At 37.8% G+C, this 15,271-nt stretch overlaps 1 protein-coding gene across 1 annotated transcript; it reads right to left on the reverse strand.

Moving 5' to 3' along the window:
- Window positions 1–649: 649 nt before the first annotated feature.
- On the reverse strand, window positions 650–14,838 carry SRSF12 (serine and arginine rich splicing factor 12). Its single transcript, XM_043964269.1, has 5 exons — window positions 14,587–14,838; window positions 8,472–8,576; window positions 7,027–7,130; window positions 6,717–6,855; window positions 650–3,158 (listed from the first exon to the last, which is right to left on the reverse strand). The coding sequence occupies exons 1-5, from the start codon at window positions 14,649–14,651 to the stop codon at window positions 2,825–2,827; spliced, it is 747 nt and encodes a 248-aa protein (XP_043820204.1). The 5' UTR covers window positions 14,652–14,838; the 3' UTR covers window positions 650–2,824.
- Between the last annotated feature and the right edge of the window lie 433 nt (window positions 14,839–15,271).

The raw sequence follows: 15,271 nt of genomic DNA on the forward strand, positions 1-15,271 counted from the left end.
TTTGTAGCAACAGGAAATCCCAGAATAGTTACCAACGAACCAACCATGAAGTAACTCTCCAAGGGACTGAAGCACACCTGCCAATGCTTTGCCCAAGGCCATCAATTCTATTAATACTGATTGTCACAATTTATAGCAAGTTAGCATCAACCTTTTCTTCCTCTTTTTACTTTTCTTTGTTCTATTCTTCTCCCTCTTTGTCTTACCAAGACAAATCTTTTCTTTTCCTTACCAATTATAAAAACTGAAACAGGTTTGTTACTAATAGAATACGAAATGGGGAAAACTGATTTAGGTTACCCAATTTACTCGAAGGTATATATGGCTACTTATTTGTAAAATGAAAATTATAATATTAATTTGTTCATATTTAAAACTAAGATTTAAGAATTATGATATTATTATAATTCTTAATAAGGTATTTGAGTTATATATCATCAGTTCTTAATTATATTTCACCGTTATTAAATACTTTGGCCATACAACGAGAAGACAGGACTCAATGGAAAAGACTCTGATGTTGAGAAATACTGAAGACAAAAGGAAAAGGAGATGGCAGAGGATGAGATGGATAGTGTCATGGAAGCATAAGCTTGGATAGACTTTGGAAGATAGTGGAGAACAGAAGAGCCTAGTGTACTATGGTCCTGGGGTTATGAGAGTCGGACATGAATGAATTACTGAACAAGAAGCTAGTAATCAAGTATTCACTTTAAAGATGTATTATGCCTTAAATAGTAAATATATCTTAATATAATTACACTATATTATTCCAATTCAGACAGAATTTGTGGCTCAATGCTTGTCCATTACTTACAATTTTTGTAAAGCTGAAAGTTTCTGAAAATACACAAAGCTCTAAGGAAAAAGGAACTTTTATTAAAAATAAAATGAACAGAAGAATACTATTTGCTAAAAAAAATGTAATTTATTAAAAAGAATCTTTTTGTAAAGCATAGACTGGCATACTAGGCAAAAAAATACTTAACTTTGTTTGCAAAGGTTCAAGAATGCAACTTAACATAGCACACAAGTAGAGCTATATAAATACATCATTATGGTATGTACTTGATAGAATTTAAGCTCCTTGAGGGCAGGGGCTGTTTTATTTTTGTTTTTGTATCCCGAGAGTCAGGTATACAGTAGGTGCTTAATAAATGCTTGCTGATATTTAAAAATAAATTATCATAAATAATATTACTACCAGGAAAGCTTCTCTAAAATGTAAACTAAAAATACTTTTTAGAAAAGTCCTTGATTTCATTAACTGCAAAAGCAAAGAATGTAAACAAAGTTAATTGTTGGAAAAAGGGGGGATAGCACAAATATTTTCAAAATATTTCAATTTTTAAAGCCATTTTTAATATATTTTTAAATTCAACATGCTACACAACCTTATGTAATGAGACAACATGGCATAGTGGATAGAGCTGACCTCAAAGAAACAAAGGTCCCACCTCTACCACATACTGGTTGCATGATTATGGAAGAGTCATCTAATGTCACAGTAGCCAAGCACTTCTCCCAGACTGCAAGTTGCAGAGCCAAGTGCTGATCTGTATTACTAGAGTTTCCTCAGTGAAAGATCCATATGCCAATGAAATCACGGATCTGATCACTCCTGAAATACAAGGTTATATATATCAAGTTCGTATAGAACTGAATGTCATTTTAATGCCAATTAATCTACATTATTCCACCAATATATATTCAATCTTCTTTGATAAGGTTACCTTGGAGTTCAGGAAAGAATACCTCCTTCTGAATTCTTGGCCTTGTTGTTGAATACTGCTAATGAGGATAGCAAAAACTACCTTACATTTTGTAATATGGGGAAGGTGTTCACCAGAAATTGGTATGAGATTAAAAACACTGGAGTGAAAACATTACAACAGTGGAACACATGATCCAGTGGATCTTATCAAACTGAAAATTTTAAGTATGGCCCTCATGATCTGTTATGTCAAGCCTGGTTTGGCTAAATTTAGAGTCACTGATCCCCAAAAGATTTACCACCAGGTTACGAAACTTTAGGACCATGGCATCTAATGAACAGTGTATTAAGGTTTCAAGTATTACAGTCTGCATAAATGAAATGTGTACCCACATCAATGAAGTAACAGTTCTGTGAAGCTTTAAAGTAAGTATGCAAAAGCATTTTGGAAAGGTAAAAGTGCTATACCAATATGTAGCATTATTATGTAAGATAATAATATAGAATTATATGAAATGACTTTATAAATTACTTCAATTTCACTTATTTCCTTTGAAAAGTACTCTTACCACACATGTTAAAGTATTGTTTGAAAAGCTAGGCACATTGAAATGGAAAGGAAAAGAACAACTTGTTTGTATGTAAGAATATGAAACTGATAATAATAACAACAATAATAGCTAGCATTTATGTAGTGCTTTAAAGTTTGCAAAGCACTTTACAAATATATAATTTTATCCTCACCACAACCAGGGGGAGGTAGGTACTATTATTATCCCCATTTTACAGATGAAGAAACTGAGGCAGACAGAGGTTAAGTGACTTGCCCAGGGTCACATAGCTAATTACGTGTGTGAGTCCAGATTTTAACTCAGGTCTTCCTGACTACGGTAAGCAAGTTTCATTTAGCACAAAACTAAACATAACATTATTTATACTGTCTGCAGTGATGCTAAGGCCAAACCTAATCATCCAAAGCAAGATATATTTTACTACTTGTATATGCCCAAAATAATATTGGCCCACATTACAGCTATGAAGAATTTTTATTTAACAAAAGTTCTCTCATAATGAAAGTCTAAGTATGTGTAGAGATCTTCTGATGCTGTTTCACCAATTGTTTTTATGATGGTAGCTCCGAGACTGTGCTTTAGTTTCAGAATTAGTGTGTCTTTGAGGAGATTTTGATGGGGATCTTGCTAGTGAATCAAAATGTCTTCCACCTGATCTTGATTTTGCCCCTGAGGTGGTCTGCCTCTGAGGTGAACTTGATTGTGATTTTCCCACAGATGCTGTCCTTTTTTGTAAGGACTCAGATCTTGACCGTCGTCTAGAACTAGAATTCCTTCTAGGGGATCTTGATTTCCTTCCTGAGGTAGAATGCCTTGTTAATGAGTTAGATCGAGATTTAGATCGGCTATAAGAAAGTCCCCTACGACGAGACCTGCAAATATCCAAAATATTAGTGTACATATTTTACAAGAAAAAAATGATTAGACTATGCAACAACATTTTCAAGGTTTCATAATAATTCTCTAAGTATTAAGACTTTTGACAGGCTGAATGGCAATTTATATTTTTTAAGACCATAAAGGGTTATAGCATAAGCAATGACCAAAAAAATTTTTCCCTATCTAATGTGGAAAGAACAAGGATATTGATAGGATTAAGTTGTAGCATGAGATATTTATGTTAAAAAGTTTCCTGACAATAGGATTTAATAAAACTGAGGATCTTCAAGACAGACCATTAGTAGGGAACAACTTAGATGTGGTCATTTTCAATGGCAAGTAAATGGAATCTCTTCTAATTCTATGAGTCCATGAAAATTTGGGACAGTTTATTTTCTGCAGTCATGCTAGGCTTAATTTCCACTGGGGGTGAAGGGGTGGAGTATTATTATTAAAGTCAATGCTACAATTATTAGCAAAATTAATATGCATTGCTATATTCTTAACTGCTTCTCTCCCCTTTTTGATAGCTTAGTTTGATATTTGTTAATTAAATGAGGCCCTAACAACTTTGGAAAAGTTTAAGATTTTAGGTGACAAAAAGCAGAAGAAATACATCAAGTATGCAATTCGCACCAAGTCTAGAGATTATTATTCAGTAAGATTAAAACATTGCATGGAATAAACAACACAGTTTATATCCCAGAGCACTTCACATTTTGAAAAGTGCTTTGACTCACTTTATAAGGAAAGCAAACTATCCAAAGCTTTATCAAATCTGACATACAACAAACAACATCCCAAACACTCACATCTTCATTAAGCTACTAAATGCCACTTTAAGCAGAGATGTATTCATTGTAATTTGAAATGCTAGAGATAATTCCCTGGGAAGATAAAGTCACCAGTAATACCACACGTAAGCATATTTGATATTAGTGTTTCATTTTTGTGTTTCAAGTCAATAAAATCAATGTTTGGATTTACTCTTGAACAAATGTAACATGTTACAGAACTAGCTCCGTTTAAGTATATATCAATGAAATTGATTTTAGAGGCTAGTGGAAAAACTTTCTTCACAAAAGGATATTCTTACTCTGTATCAAAGTGGGTCATGCCCTCTTAGTCTCATTAGATACTTTGTTTTAAAACAGGGCAACAAAGTGCAGTAAATGGCCATACTACACAAATTGTACTGTTGCTGTCTCTATATAATGACAAAACAGATCTCTAAATATCAGATTATGTATGGCCACAGTCTGGTGATGTTTCCTCCATTCTCTTTATATCATCTTTATTAGCATATATACCCAAAGTATTGTTGAAATTAATTTATGACCAATTAATTCTGTAGTGTTTTATATTTTTGTAATAACAAAGACATTATTACAGAAATAAAGTCTTGTATGCTATTATTCTTTATTCTTGTGTATTTCGATTGTGTTTTTATCTCAGAGAACAGGTAGTGCACAATCAATATTTGTCTTTGCAAGCAAAGTTGTAAAGGAAGTGGTGCTGGTAAAATTCTTTGGGAGGGGTAAAATGGCAGACTTCAAAAAGAAAATAACTCGTTCCTTATTTCACACAAAATTTGAAAATAGGAAATTAAAACAATATCCATTCCAATTATTTTATAACCACAGAGACAGAAAATTAAAGTGCTATTATACATGAAGATACTACTTGGCCAACATAATAGTGGCTAATATTTATGTAGCGCTTTGCAACTCAAAGTGCTATATTATAAAGCAAATATCATCTCATTTGATCCTCACAACAACACTAAGAAGTATGTGTGTTTATTATCCCCATTTTACAGATGAGGAAACTGAGGCAAACAGAGGTTAAGTGACTTGCCCAGGGTCAAACAGCTAGTAAGAGTCTGAGAACACATTTGAACTCAGGTCTTCCTGATGCCAGGTCCAGCACTCTATCCACTTCTCCACCTGCCTTTTCTCAAAGGGCTTGAAAACAAATATGAATGCCGTTCACTGACAGGAGAATGCATCACAGAACTCTACATACAAATGGAAAAATAATACAAGTAATATTCAAGGTAGTTACTGTGAATAAATAGTACGATAGCTGGCATATACACAGCCTTGTTATTTTTTGCTTTACAAATTCACTAAATAATTACTGCTAAGGATAATATTTTATCAGAAACAAATTCCTTGTTAGCAAAATACTGGTAAGTTATCATTAACCCTTCCATAATACTAACAACAACAAAAATAATAATGACTGACATCATATAGCACTGTAAGGCTTGAAAAATACTTTACAAAAATTATCTCATTTTATCCTCACAACAGCCTGGGAGACAAGCACTATTATTATTTCCATGAAATGAGAGAGTATTTATAAAGAATTTAGCAGCACAGTGCTTGGCACATAGCAGGCACTTAACAAATGCTTAATCCCTTCTTCCCCTTCCATGTTTTACAGATGAGCAAACTGAGGCAGACAGCAGCTAAGTGACTTGCCCAGGGTCATACAGTTGATAAGTATCTGAGGCGAAATCTGAACTCAGATCTTACAGGCTCATTATTTCTCCCCAATCCTCCCTTCTTCCCAATTTCCCAATTATAGTGTCAAGGCATCACCATCCTCCCAGTTACTCAGTCTCACAATCTCAGTGTCATCCTTGATTCCTCTCTTAAACCATAATCTGCTGAGAATATAAGTGCAAATAACTGTCATTTTTTACCTTCACAACATGTCTCCCATATGTGCCCTTTTCTTCACTCACACAGCAATTACCCTAATGCAGGTTCTTATCACTGGACACCTAGACTACAGCAATACCTTTCTGGTGGTTCTTCCTGCCTCAAGTCTCCCTCCACTCCAATCCGTCCTCCACTCAGCTGTCAAAGTGATCTTCTTTTAAAATGCAGGTCTGACCATGTCACTTTCCTCTACTCAATAAACTATCCTGGCTTCCTATTACCTCTAGGATCAAATATAAAATCTTTTATTTGCATTTTAAAATTCCTACAACCTGGTTCCTCCCTATCTTTCCAGTCTTCTTATACTTTATTCCTTCCTTGTACTTTATGATCCAGTGATACTAGTCTTGTTCTTCCCACCTGAAACTCTGTATCTCAACCCTCTTTCATTGCTTGTCCTCCATGACTGGAGTGCTTTGCCCCTTCACCTTTGTCTCCTTGATTCTTTTGAGACTCAGTTTAAATCCCACTTTCTGAAGGAGGCTTTCCCAGTTACTCCCCTCCCCTCCTCTATTTTAAAAGGTTCATATTAAATCTCTAATCAAACCAAGTTAACAAATGTTTGCTAAGCACCCACTGTGTATATCACTCAATAAGGCTTAAAAATGTATGCATTTTATGCATAAAAGAATTTATATCAGCATATTTGTTGTCCTTTCTTCTAAAGCAACCTTATTAATAAACCTAGAAAGAATGACTAATGCAGCATGCCTTCAAACTTTTTTATATATTTAAGTATTCATATTTCACTTATCTCTAAAATATCATGCTCCACCCCCATACCAAGATGCTGCCTTCTAATACTATTTACACCTTACATACTCTTTAAGGCTATCAGATCGTCTCCTGCTTCTTCCCCATGAAGAACTTCTACTTCGAGTCCTTCTGCTGTGGCTTCTTGATCTTCTATGTTCACTTGGAGAACAAGGATGGCGTTCTTTTGATTTCATTTGGCCTGGTGCTAGAATGTGAAGAACATCACTGTAAAATAATTCAATACTATAAAGCTTCAATAATAGCTATATAACTGGTCTAATTTAATCATTATGAAAGAATTTTAAGCAAAAAAATCTATTATTCCTGAAACTATAATTTTGCATAGCAAGTAAACTATATGTTTATCTACACTTACTTTTTCGATCACCTTGTGCAAACTGTATTTCAATTTGACGACCACATACCCACTTTCTATTGAGGTTATAAAGAGCATCTTCTGCATCACGGACATCTTCAAATATGACTAGCTGTTAAGGACACTTTGAACATTAAAGTATACAATGAAATAATTTTTAAAGTTATTTTCACATTCCAAATGAAAAGGAAATACCAAGTAAAATATTAAGCTTGTTACTTTAGAAGAATATAATCAGCCGAATATTATTTATGTCTTTATCACAGAAAGTGTAAGGTCCTGTGATTTTCAAGACAATATGAATAGGAAGATGAGAAATCAATTTTTTTACTATGTAATAATGTTTGAATATTCATTATATGAATCAATGTAGTTTCAACGTATATAGTCAACTAGGAATATGCTACTTGGGAAAAATATATTTCAATGCTGATTAGCATCATAAGATGAATTTTAAGGTCTTAGTCTTATAAAGGATCCATCAGCTTTTTAATATAGAAAACCAAAATGTGATGGACCTTGTTCTTAAATTAAAATCATAAAAGGCCTTTGATTATGGATTTTGGAAGCACTTAAATTCTATAATAACAACATTTTCACACAGACAAAGCAGGCAAAAATATACTTTATATGGAAATTAATCTGATCTCATGAAAATGGTAATGTTTATCCTTGTGCCTGTCACTTTAAGTATACTTTTCTATCTTAATATACAGGAAACATAAAAGTAAGGAACACACAGCCTAAATTATATCTTGAAGAATTTATATACTAACAGTAAATTCCCTTATCTATTTACACTATGCAATACCAATCCATTTAATTATAATGGAATGTAGAAAAATTACCAAATAAGTAAATTTTAGGAAACCATCCATTAATTTAATCAAATATCAGAGAGCAGGAAAAGCTAAAGAAAGATGATACAAAAAAGACTGGCAATTACCTCAATGTCACTTGATCTTGAACCTTGACCTTTACTCTTTAGGGCTTGAAAGATGGACTTTATAAGAGCTGCAGAACCAACCAAATCAGACTTGGCTTTGAATCTGGAATTCTGAGTAAATGTAGGAAAGCCGAAGCCTCAACTTGGTGCTGGCTTTGTCTTTTGCTTGATAAAGACTTCCCCTCTTCCAGTTTTCTTTTTATCTGTTTCCACCCTCCCTCTTTATTCCTTGATGCTTGAACTTTAAGGTGTCTTTTGGCTTGCCTGCTTGGTTTATGCTTGGACTCTATCTAACAGGTTGATTCAAACTTTGGGGTGCTTGCCAGCTACTGTGGACTGCTTTAGAATTTCTGAGACAAAGAAATAAATACATTTAGTTAGGACATATTAATCTTGTCAAATATTCCCTTGAATACATATATGTCTACGTGTAGACATACACATATGTTTACACGCAGACACATGTACCAGTACACACACAGAGTGAAATAAAGGATATTGTACGTAAGCAAATCCTCTTGGGCGGCGAGTGTAGAAGTCAAGTGGAATGTATACGTCTACTATAGGGCCATATCGACCAAATTCACGTCGCAAGTCCTCAGGCCTGAAGTATTTTAGAAATAAGGCAAAGAAATAGGAATATAACTGTGTTACAGCAGTTTGCTTACAGAAATCCAGTTGTAACACTTGTATTGATCCTTCTAGAACAAGAGTCCTTAACCTGGGGTCCACGGATCCCTGTGGATAGATTTTTTAGGAGGTACTTGAACTTAGATGGGACAAATACATTTTTATTTTCATATATTTCTAATTGGAATTTAGTATTTCCTTTAATTATGAAATAAGACAACAGAGTAATAGCTGTAGTACCTGTGACTCTGTCACTAACAGAGATCATATACGGTTTCATATTCCATTACAGTTGTTGCTGCTATCTTGAAATATGCTGGTCATTACTTCAAAATTACTGTAGTTCCTAGACTCATGGTTAGATTTTATGAAATCTCAGTCTTCCTGTATACAGGCTGCATTTCAATAAAATTAGTTTCCTCTATAATACTAAAAATTTTATTTTATGCATTTTAAAAACACAAATGGTCCAAAGACTACCAATCTGCCAAAAGGGTCCATGACACAAAAAAGGTTAGGAACCTCTGTTTTAGAAGGAAAGCACACTTTTAAAATCACCTATATGTTAAAATATTCTTCCCATCATGCAAAAGATTGTTAAATAGCCAATTATTCATATAAGCGGTCAATATTTTCATCATTTAATTAATATTGTCATTCATATCCATTTGCCTAACCATGATAAGCCAGGTTTATGTTAATCAAAAAGCATTATTAAGTATCTGCTATGTACCAGACACTGTGCTAAGTGCTGAGAATATAAGTACAAAGAATGAAACAATCCCTCCTCAGAAGTTTACTTTCTAATGGGGAAGGCATCAAGTACATGTATAAGTATATACAGCATAAATATAAAGTAAATACAAGGTAATTTGAGAGAGAGAGCACTAGCAGTTGGGAAGGAATCAGGAAAGCTGAATCATGAAGGAAGAAAGGGAATCTACGAGGTAGACGTGAGAAGACAGAGGTTTGCCCAGGAACTGATGAATGGCTAATGAAAAAGGCATTAAGATGAGAGATGGAGTGGTGTGTGTGTGTGTGTGTGTGTGTGTGTGTGTGTGTGTGTGTGTGTGTGTCTGTGTCTGTGTCTGTGTCTGTGTGTCTGTGTCTGTGTCTGTGTCTGTGTCTGTGTGTGTCTATGTGAGGAACAGAAGGCCAGTTTGGGTACATTACAGAGTGAATGAAGAAAAAAAGATGAGAATGAAAAGTTCGCTGAGTACCAGGTTACGAGAAGCTTTAAAAGCTAAATAGAGTTTACATTTTAATGTAGAAGTAACTGGAAGCCACTGGAATTGACTGAGATGGGAGTGATATGGTCAATCATTCCTTAAAGAAAATTACTTTGGCAGCAGTGTTTGGGATGGACTACAGAGGGGAGAGACTTGAGGCAGAGAGACCAATTACAAAGCTGTAGTGATAATTTAGGAGTGTATGAGGGTCCAAAGTAAGGTGGCAGCTATATGACTGGAGAGAAGGGGTTGAATGCAAGAGATATTACTGAGGTAGAAAAAGCAAGATTTGGCAACTGACTGGGTATGTGTGGTGAAAGAGAGCAAAGAATCAAAGATAATGCTGAGATTATGAAGCTGGAAGATTGGAAATATGGTGGTGCCTTCAAAAGAAGCTGGGAAATTTAGAAAAAGTAGGGGGAGGAAAGTATTGAAAGTATAGGAAAGGGGGCAGCTAGGTGGCACAATGGATAAAGCACTGGCCTTGGATTCAGGAGGACCTGAGTTCAAATCTGGCCTCAGACACTTGCCACTTACTAGCCGTGTGGCCCTGGGCAAGTCACTTAACCCTCATTGTCCCACAAAACAAAACAAAACAAAAAGCATAGGAAAGTATGCCTCCTATTTGGGGCATGTTGAATTTAAGACATCTCTGGGTCATCCAGTAAATATCTAGTAGGCATCTGATAATAAGGGTAGAAAGACTTCAGACTAGATATATAGACCTATATAAGTCAGGCATAGAGATGATAAATAAACCCCAGAGAGCTCATGAGGATATCAACAAAGTGGTGTAGACAAAAGGGTCTAGGACAAAACCCTAGGGAACACCCACAGTTAGAGGGTGTGATATGGATGATGGGCCAGCAGGAGAGGCTGAAAAGAGTCAAAGAGGTAAAAGGAGGAAGTACAGCAGAAACTTAAAAGGGGGGTGTGGGGAGAGTATACAGGAAGATGGTCTACAGTGTCAAATGCAAAAGATGCATTGAGAAGGATGATAGAGAAAAGATCATAAATTGGGCAATTCAGAGATGACTGGCAACTTGGAAAGAAGTTTCAGTTGAGTGACTAGAGCAAAAGCCAAATTACAAAGGGTTAAGGAGTGGGTAGGAGAAGCAGTTCATAATGCTTTTTTCTAGGGATTTGTCTGAGAAAGGGAAGAGAGATATAGGACAATATCTTCAAGGGATAGTAGGGTTTAGTGAAGGGTTTTTTTAAAACTAGGGAGACATGGGCATATATGAAGGTGTGAGAAAAAGAAATAGTTATTAGAAGAAGTTATTAAAGATTTCAGAAAGAGGATGCCTGAGGTTACTAGAATAATCTGTCTTGTTTTTAGATATCAAGTATTATATTCAATTCATAAAGTGTAATAGGCTTTCCTAATTAAAGGTTATAAAACAGGATTTCAAGTTCTATATGTGGCTATATTACATATTAAAATACTTATCTATATAATAAAGCAAAAAATATCATTCTCCAAATGATAAACAATTTTTTAGCCCATTCTGTGCCTACCTACTATTGTGAGACCTTGTGGGGATAGAGAAGTAGAAATGGAAATTACTTCCCTTCATGAGGTTTACGATCTAGTTGAGGAGACAACCCAACATATAAAATAATGTGAAACAACCAACTGCTAAAACTGTGTGATACTGATCTGCACAATAGTAATCTGGAGCTCAGTGTGGGCTGAAGTAGTACAAGAAGCCTTCATGGAGGAATTGGACTTTGAGTAACACATTTAGTCAAGATGGTAATTAGAAATAAAATTTAGGTGAGTATAATGTAGGGAACAGTATGAGCAAAAGTGAGAATAAACACAAAGTGTATTTGGGACAATGAGGAAATTGTTCTGACTAGAGTAGAAGGTGCTTGCTGGGGAACAGTGAGAAATAAGTTGGATAGGCAGCATGTACTTAATTGTAGTAACCCTTAAAAGCCCTACAGGGAGTGGCTTTTTAGTTTGTGAATGAATAAATCTGGCAAAAATGGTATTTTAATAATAGCTAATGGTTAACATCTATAAAATGAGCTGGAGAAAGAAAAGGCAAACCACTCAAGTATCTTTGCCAAAAAACAAACAAAAAAACCCAGCCCAAAATGGGGTCACAAAGAGTCATGCACAACTGAAACAACAACAGTTAACATTTACCTAGAACTTTGTGGTTTGCAAAGTGCTTTCCAAGGAATAGTATGAAAAATGGCCAGGAGAACAAATACTAGAAAGAGAGACTAGAAACCAAATCAGTTTGTGTAGTAATCAAAGTGAAGTTTTGGACTGGGGTAGGAAAAAAGGAAAATGTGATTTTAAGAGACCTTTCAGAAGAAACGGCAATATGTGTTGAGAGACTATATGTAAGAGATAAAGGAAAAAAACACTAAAAGTACAGAGCTTGGGAAATTGGAGAAATGGTGTAGTGTTACTATTGACAAAAGTGGAAGAGAGGGAAAGTTTAAGGATGAAGAGAATAATTCAGTTTTGAACATGCTTGAATGTCTTTATTATTAATAATAATAATTAGACTGAGAGCTCCTTGAAAGCAAGGATGAGCAGGAATTGTATTTTGCTTTTCTTTGTAGCCCAGCATAGTGCCTTGCACATTCTAGGTGCTTAATGTTTACTGACTGACTGATCCTGCACATAGTTGGAAATGTAAGATTTAGAGGTCAGAGAAGAGGTACTGATTTTGGAGGCACAGTTGAATCCTTGAGATCTTAATTCATTAAAAGAATGAATATATAGAAAGAATCACAGAGTTAAGGACAGAACCTAAGGAAGACCCAGGTGAGGAGGGGCAATGTAAGGAGTAAGAGATAAAGGGGCATCGTGTAAGGAAGAGTAGGGGACCATTGTAATGGTGGATAATGGGAAAAAGAAAAATACTCAAAAGAGAGGGAGAGAACAATCAGTGGGATAGGAAGAAAAACCAGTAAAGTATAATGGGACAAAGCCATGGAAAGAAAGTTTCAAGAAGTGGGTGATCAACAGGTTCAAGTGCTGTCAGGCTGTGCTTCGTCTCATATTTTTATATCCTAATTTCAAAGGAAGTAGAAAACTTGTCAGATACATACTAATCAACCAAGCCTAGGCTCAAATTATCATCAGTAGTAATGATTACAAGTGAACGGACAGATCACTTTATTACTATAACCTAAAACAAATAAAATTAATAAGGAAATCTCAAAGATGTCCCCTCTCCTCCAACTTATCCCAAAGAATAGAGACGAAACTCAACTGCTGTGGTTTCAACCCTATGGACAAAAAAATCCATAAGGAACCACATAACTCATATAAGGGTGATAAAGGTATTTGGATCCAACGCTACCTCAGGGTATGATTGCAATCCTGAGTTCTGGACCAGGGACCAAGTTATCATTTCTGATTTACACCAAATTAAGTCTCACCTAGTTGATTCAAGACTTTTAGAAAGGAAATAAATGCCTGTATTCCTCCAATCCAATCTAATTCTTTTATTTTGGAAATTAAAATTATGAGCTCAGTAGAGTAAAACCCCTTTATAAGGCTTCTACTAACACATGATTGATATCCTGCCATAGATTATTTGTATATCAGGTTTTTATTGTATGAATTTGTTACAATAACATGATTTGATCTTCCTTATATTAAAATCTATTCTTTAATTGGATTACACTGAATGGATAAGTTCAAAAAAAGGTGGTGAAATGATGTTATTTTCATTGAAGTGATTCATTAATACAAAGAGGTATAAATGTAATTACATATTACCACAGCTGGATTAGAAACATAGCAGAGTAATGCATGACGACAGTGTTATAGAGTGGAAACCTGAAGCATTTGGTTCGGGTTCACTTCTTAGCTCTACCATTTACTCTCTAGGGTAAATCGCTTCAGCTCTCTGGGCCTCAGTTTCCTCACGTAAAAATCCCTTCCAGTTCTAAATCAATACTCCCAGGAACTAATAACTCGATAGCTTTTGTCATTCCTAGGTTCCTCTTCACCTAACAGGTTAAAACTTTCCATTTCATCGGGGGTGACATCAGAGCTGAAACTTGCACATCCACGAAAGGGCAATCATTTAAAAGGGGAGTTTCAAGGAACTCTGGCTTGTGAAGAGGCTGCCTCCTCCCCTAATCAGGGGAAATGAAAACCTAACCTGGCTCGCTGGGAGAGGAGGGGGGAAGGTATTGGGGGGGGGGGGGGAGACAAGGGGCGAGGAAGGAAGAATGGCCTGGGGTGTCGCATCCCTCGCATAGGGGGCGGAGGTAACGGAAAGAATCCCGCCTCGTTGCCAGGGGGCGGAGGGGCGCGGAGGGGGGCGGGGGGGGGGGAGTTGGGGTAGGAATGGAAGGGGCGGGCTCCAGCGCCCAGGATGCGGGGAGGAAGCAGTCAGTCAGTCCGGACAGACACCAGAGGCCCGGCCTGAGCCACTAAGTCTCGGGGAAAAAGACGAGTCCTTAACACCACTAGGGGCTTGGGGGGTGCCGTGGAGGGGCTGAGTCGGACGGGGGCCGAGGAGGCTCACGCCGCGGCCTGGGAGGCCCCGGACCGCTCCAGGCCCTCACCCAGAATGGGGCTCGTTTCAGCCGGCGTCCACGAGCCCCTTCTCCAGGACGAGCCCAGGAGAGGTAGGGGGGTGGGGGAAGGGAAGGTGCGGGCCCTGCCCTGGTCCCCGGTCCCATCTTCATCTTCCTCTTCCTCCTCCTCCTCCGCGACCTCCGCCCCACTCCCCAGCGCACTCCCGCCAGCTCCCGGAGCCGCCCCTCACTCACCTGGTGGCATCCGCGACATTCCTGACGAACAGAGAGGTGTTAGGGGGCCTGGTGTAGCGAGACATGATGCCCTCCGTCCTTCCTCTTGTCCGGCCTGACTGAGTGACCGACTGACTGACTGTCTCCCTCCCTCCCGGGAACCCCAGGCCGTTCTAACAGCTACACCTGTTCGGCTCACGCTGCAAAGCGTCGTTTGAGGGGCGTGGGGGGGGGTGCGGTGGAGGCTGAAGAGCTCAGAGCCCGGGAGGTGGGGGGAGGGGGGCGTGGCGGGGACGAGCGTCGGGATGCGCGCGCGCGCCTGGGAGACGTCCGCCTAGAAAGATGGGAAGGGGGCGAGCGTCGGGTTGCGGGCGCGCGCCCGTGAGACGTCAAAGTAGGGTCGGGGGCGGCTTGGGAACCCGTGGTCTGTTCGCCTCCTGTCGGACGGTATCCGAAGGACTCCGCTGGCTGAAGCCCTACTGACCTCCCCACATCTTCCACCTTTCCCGCTGCTAAGCGGTGCCTGGGTGGTCAGCAACTCAGACAGACATATTTGATTGAGGGGTGGGGTTTGTTTATTTGAGAGGCAGGTAGTGAGGTTAGTAGGGAACTAGTCTGGGTCATTGCTCTCCTGGCCTCTGCAACTGTGTGACCCCAGCAAGTCGCTTAACCTCTCTGTGCCCCAGGCTGAACAGATGCTGATCCG

The sequence above is a fragment of the Dromiciops gliroides genome, chromosome 4 (genome assembly GCF_019393635.1).
Source record: "Dromiciops gliroides isolate mDroGli1 chromosome 4, mDroGli1.pri, whole genome shotgun sequence".
In the NCBI taxonomy this organism is placed as follows: Eukaryota; Metazoa; Chordata; class Mammalia; order Microbiotheria; family Microbiotheriidae; genus Dromiciops; species Dromiciops gliroides.

Excerpts from the sequence above, each read along its gene's own strand:
- SRSF12 (XM_043964269.1), bottom strand. The coding sequence starts at position 14,651 with ATGTCTCGCTACACCAGGCCCCCTAACACCTCTCTGTTCGTCAGGAAT. Across the intron at positions 8,577-14,586 it reads AATGTCGCGGATGCCACCAG|GCCTGAGGACTTGCGACGTG; the intron begins GTGAGTGAGGGG and ends AAAATACTTCAG. Across the intron at positions 3,159-6,716 it reads CGATCTGATAGCCTTAAAGA|GTCTCGTCGTAGGGGACTTT; the intron begins GTATGTAAGGTG and ends GGATATTTGCAG.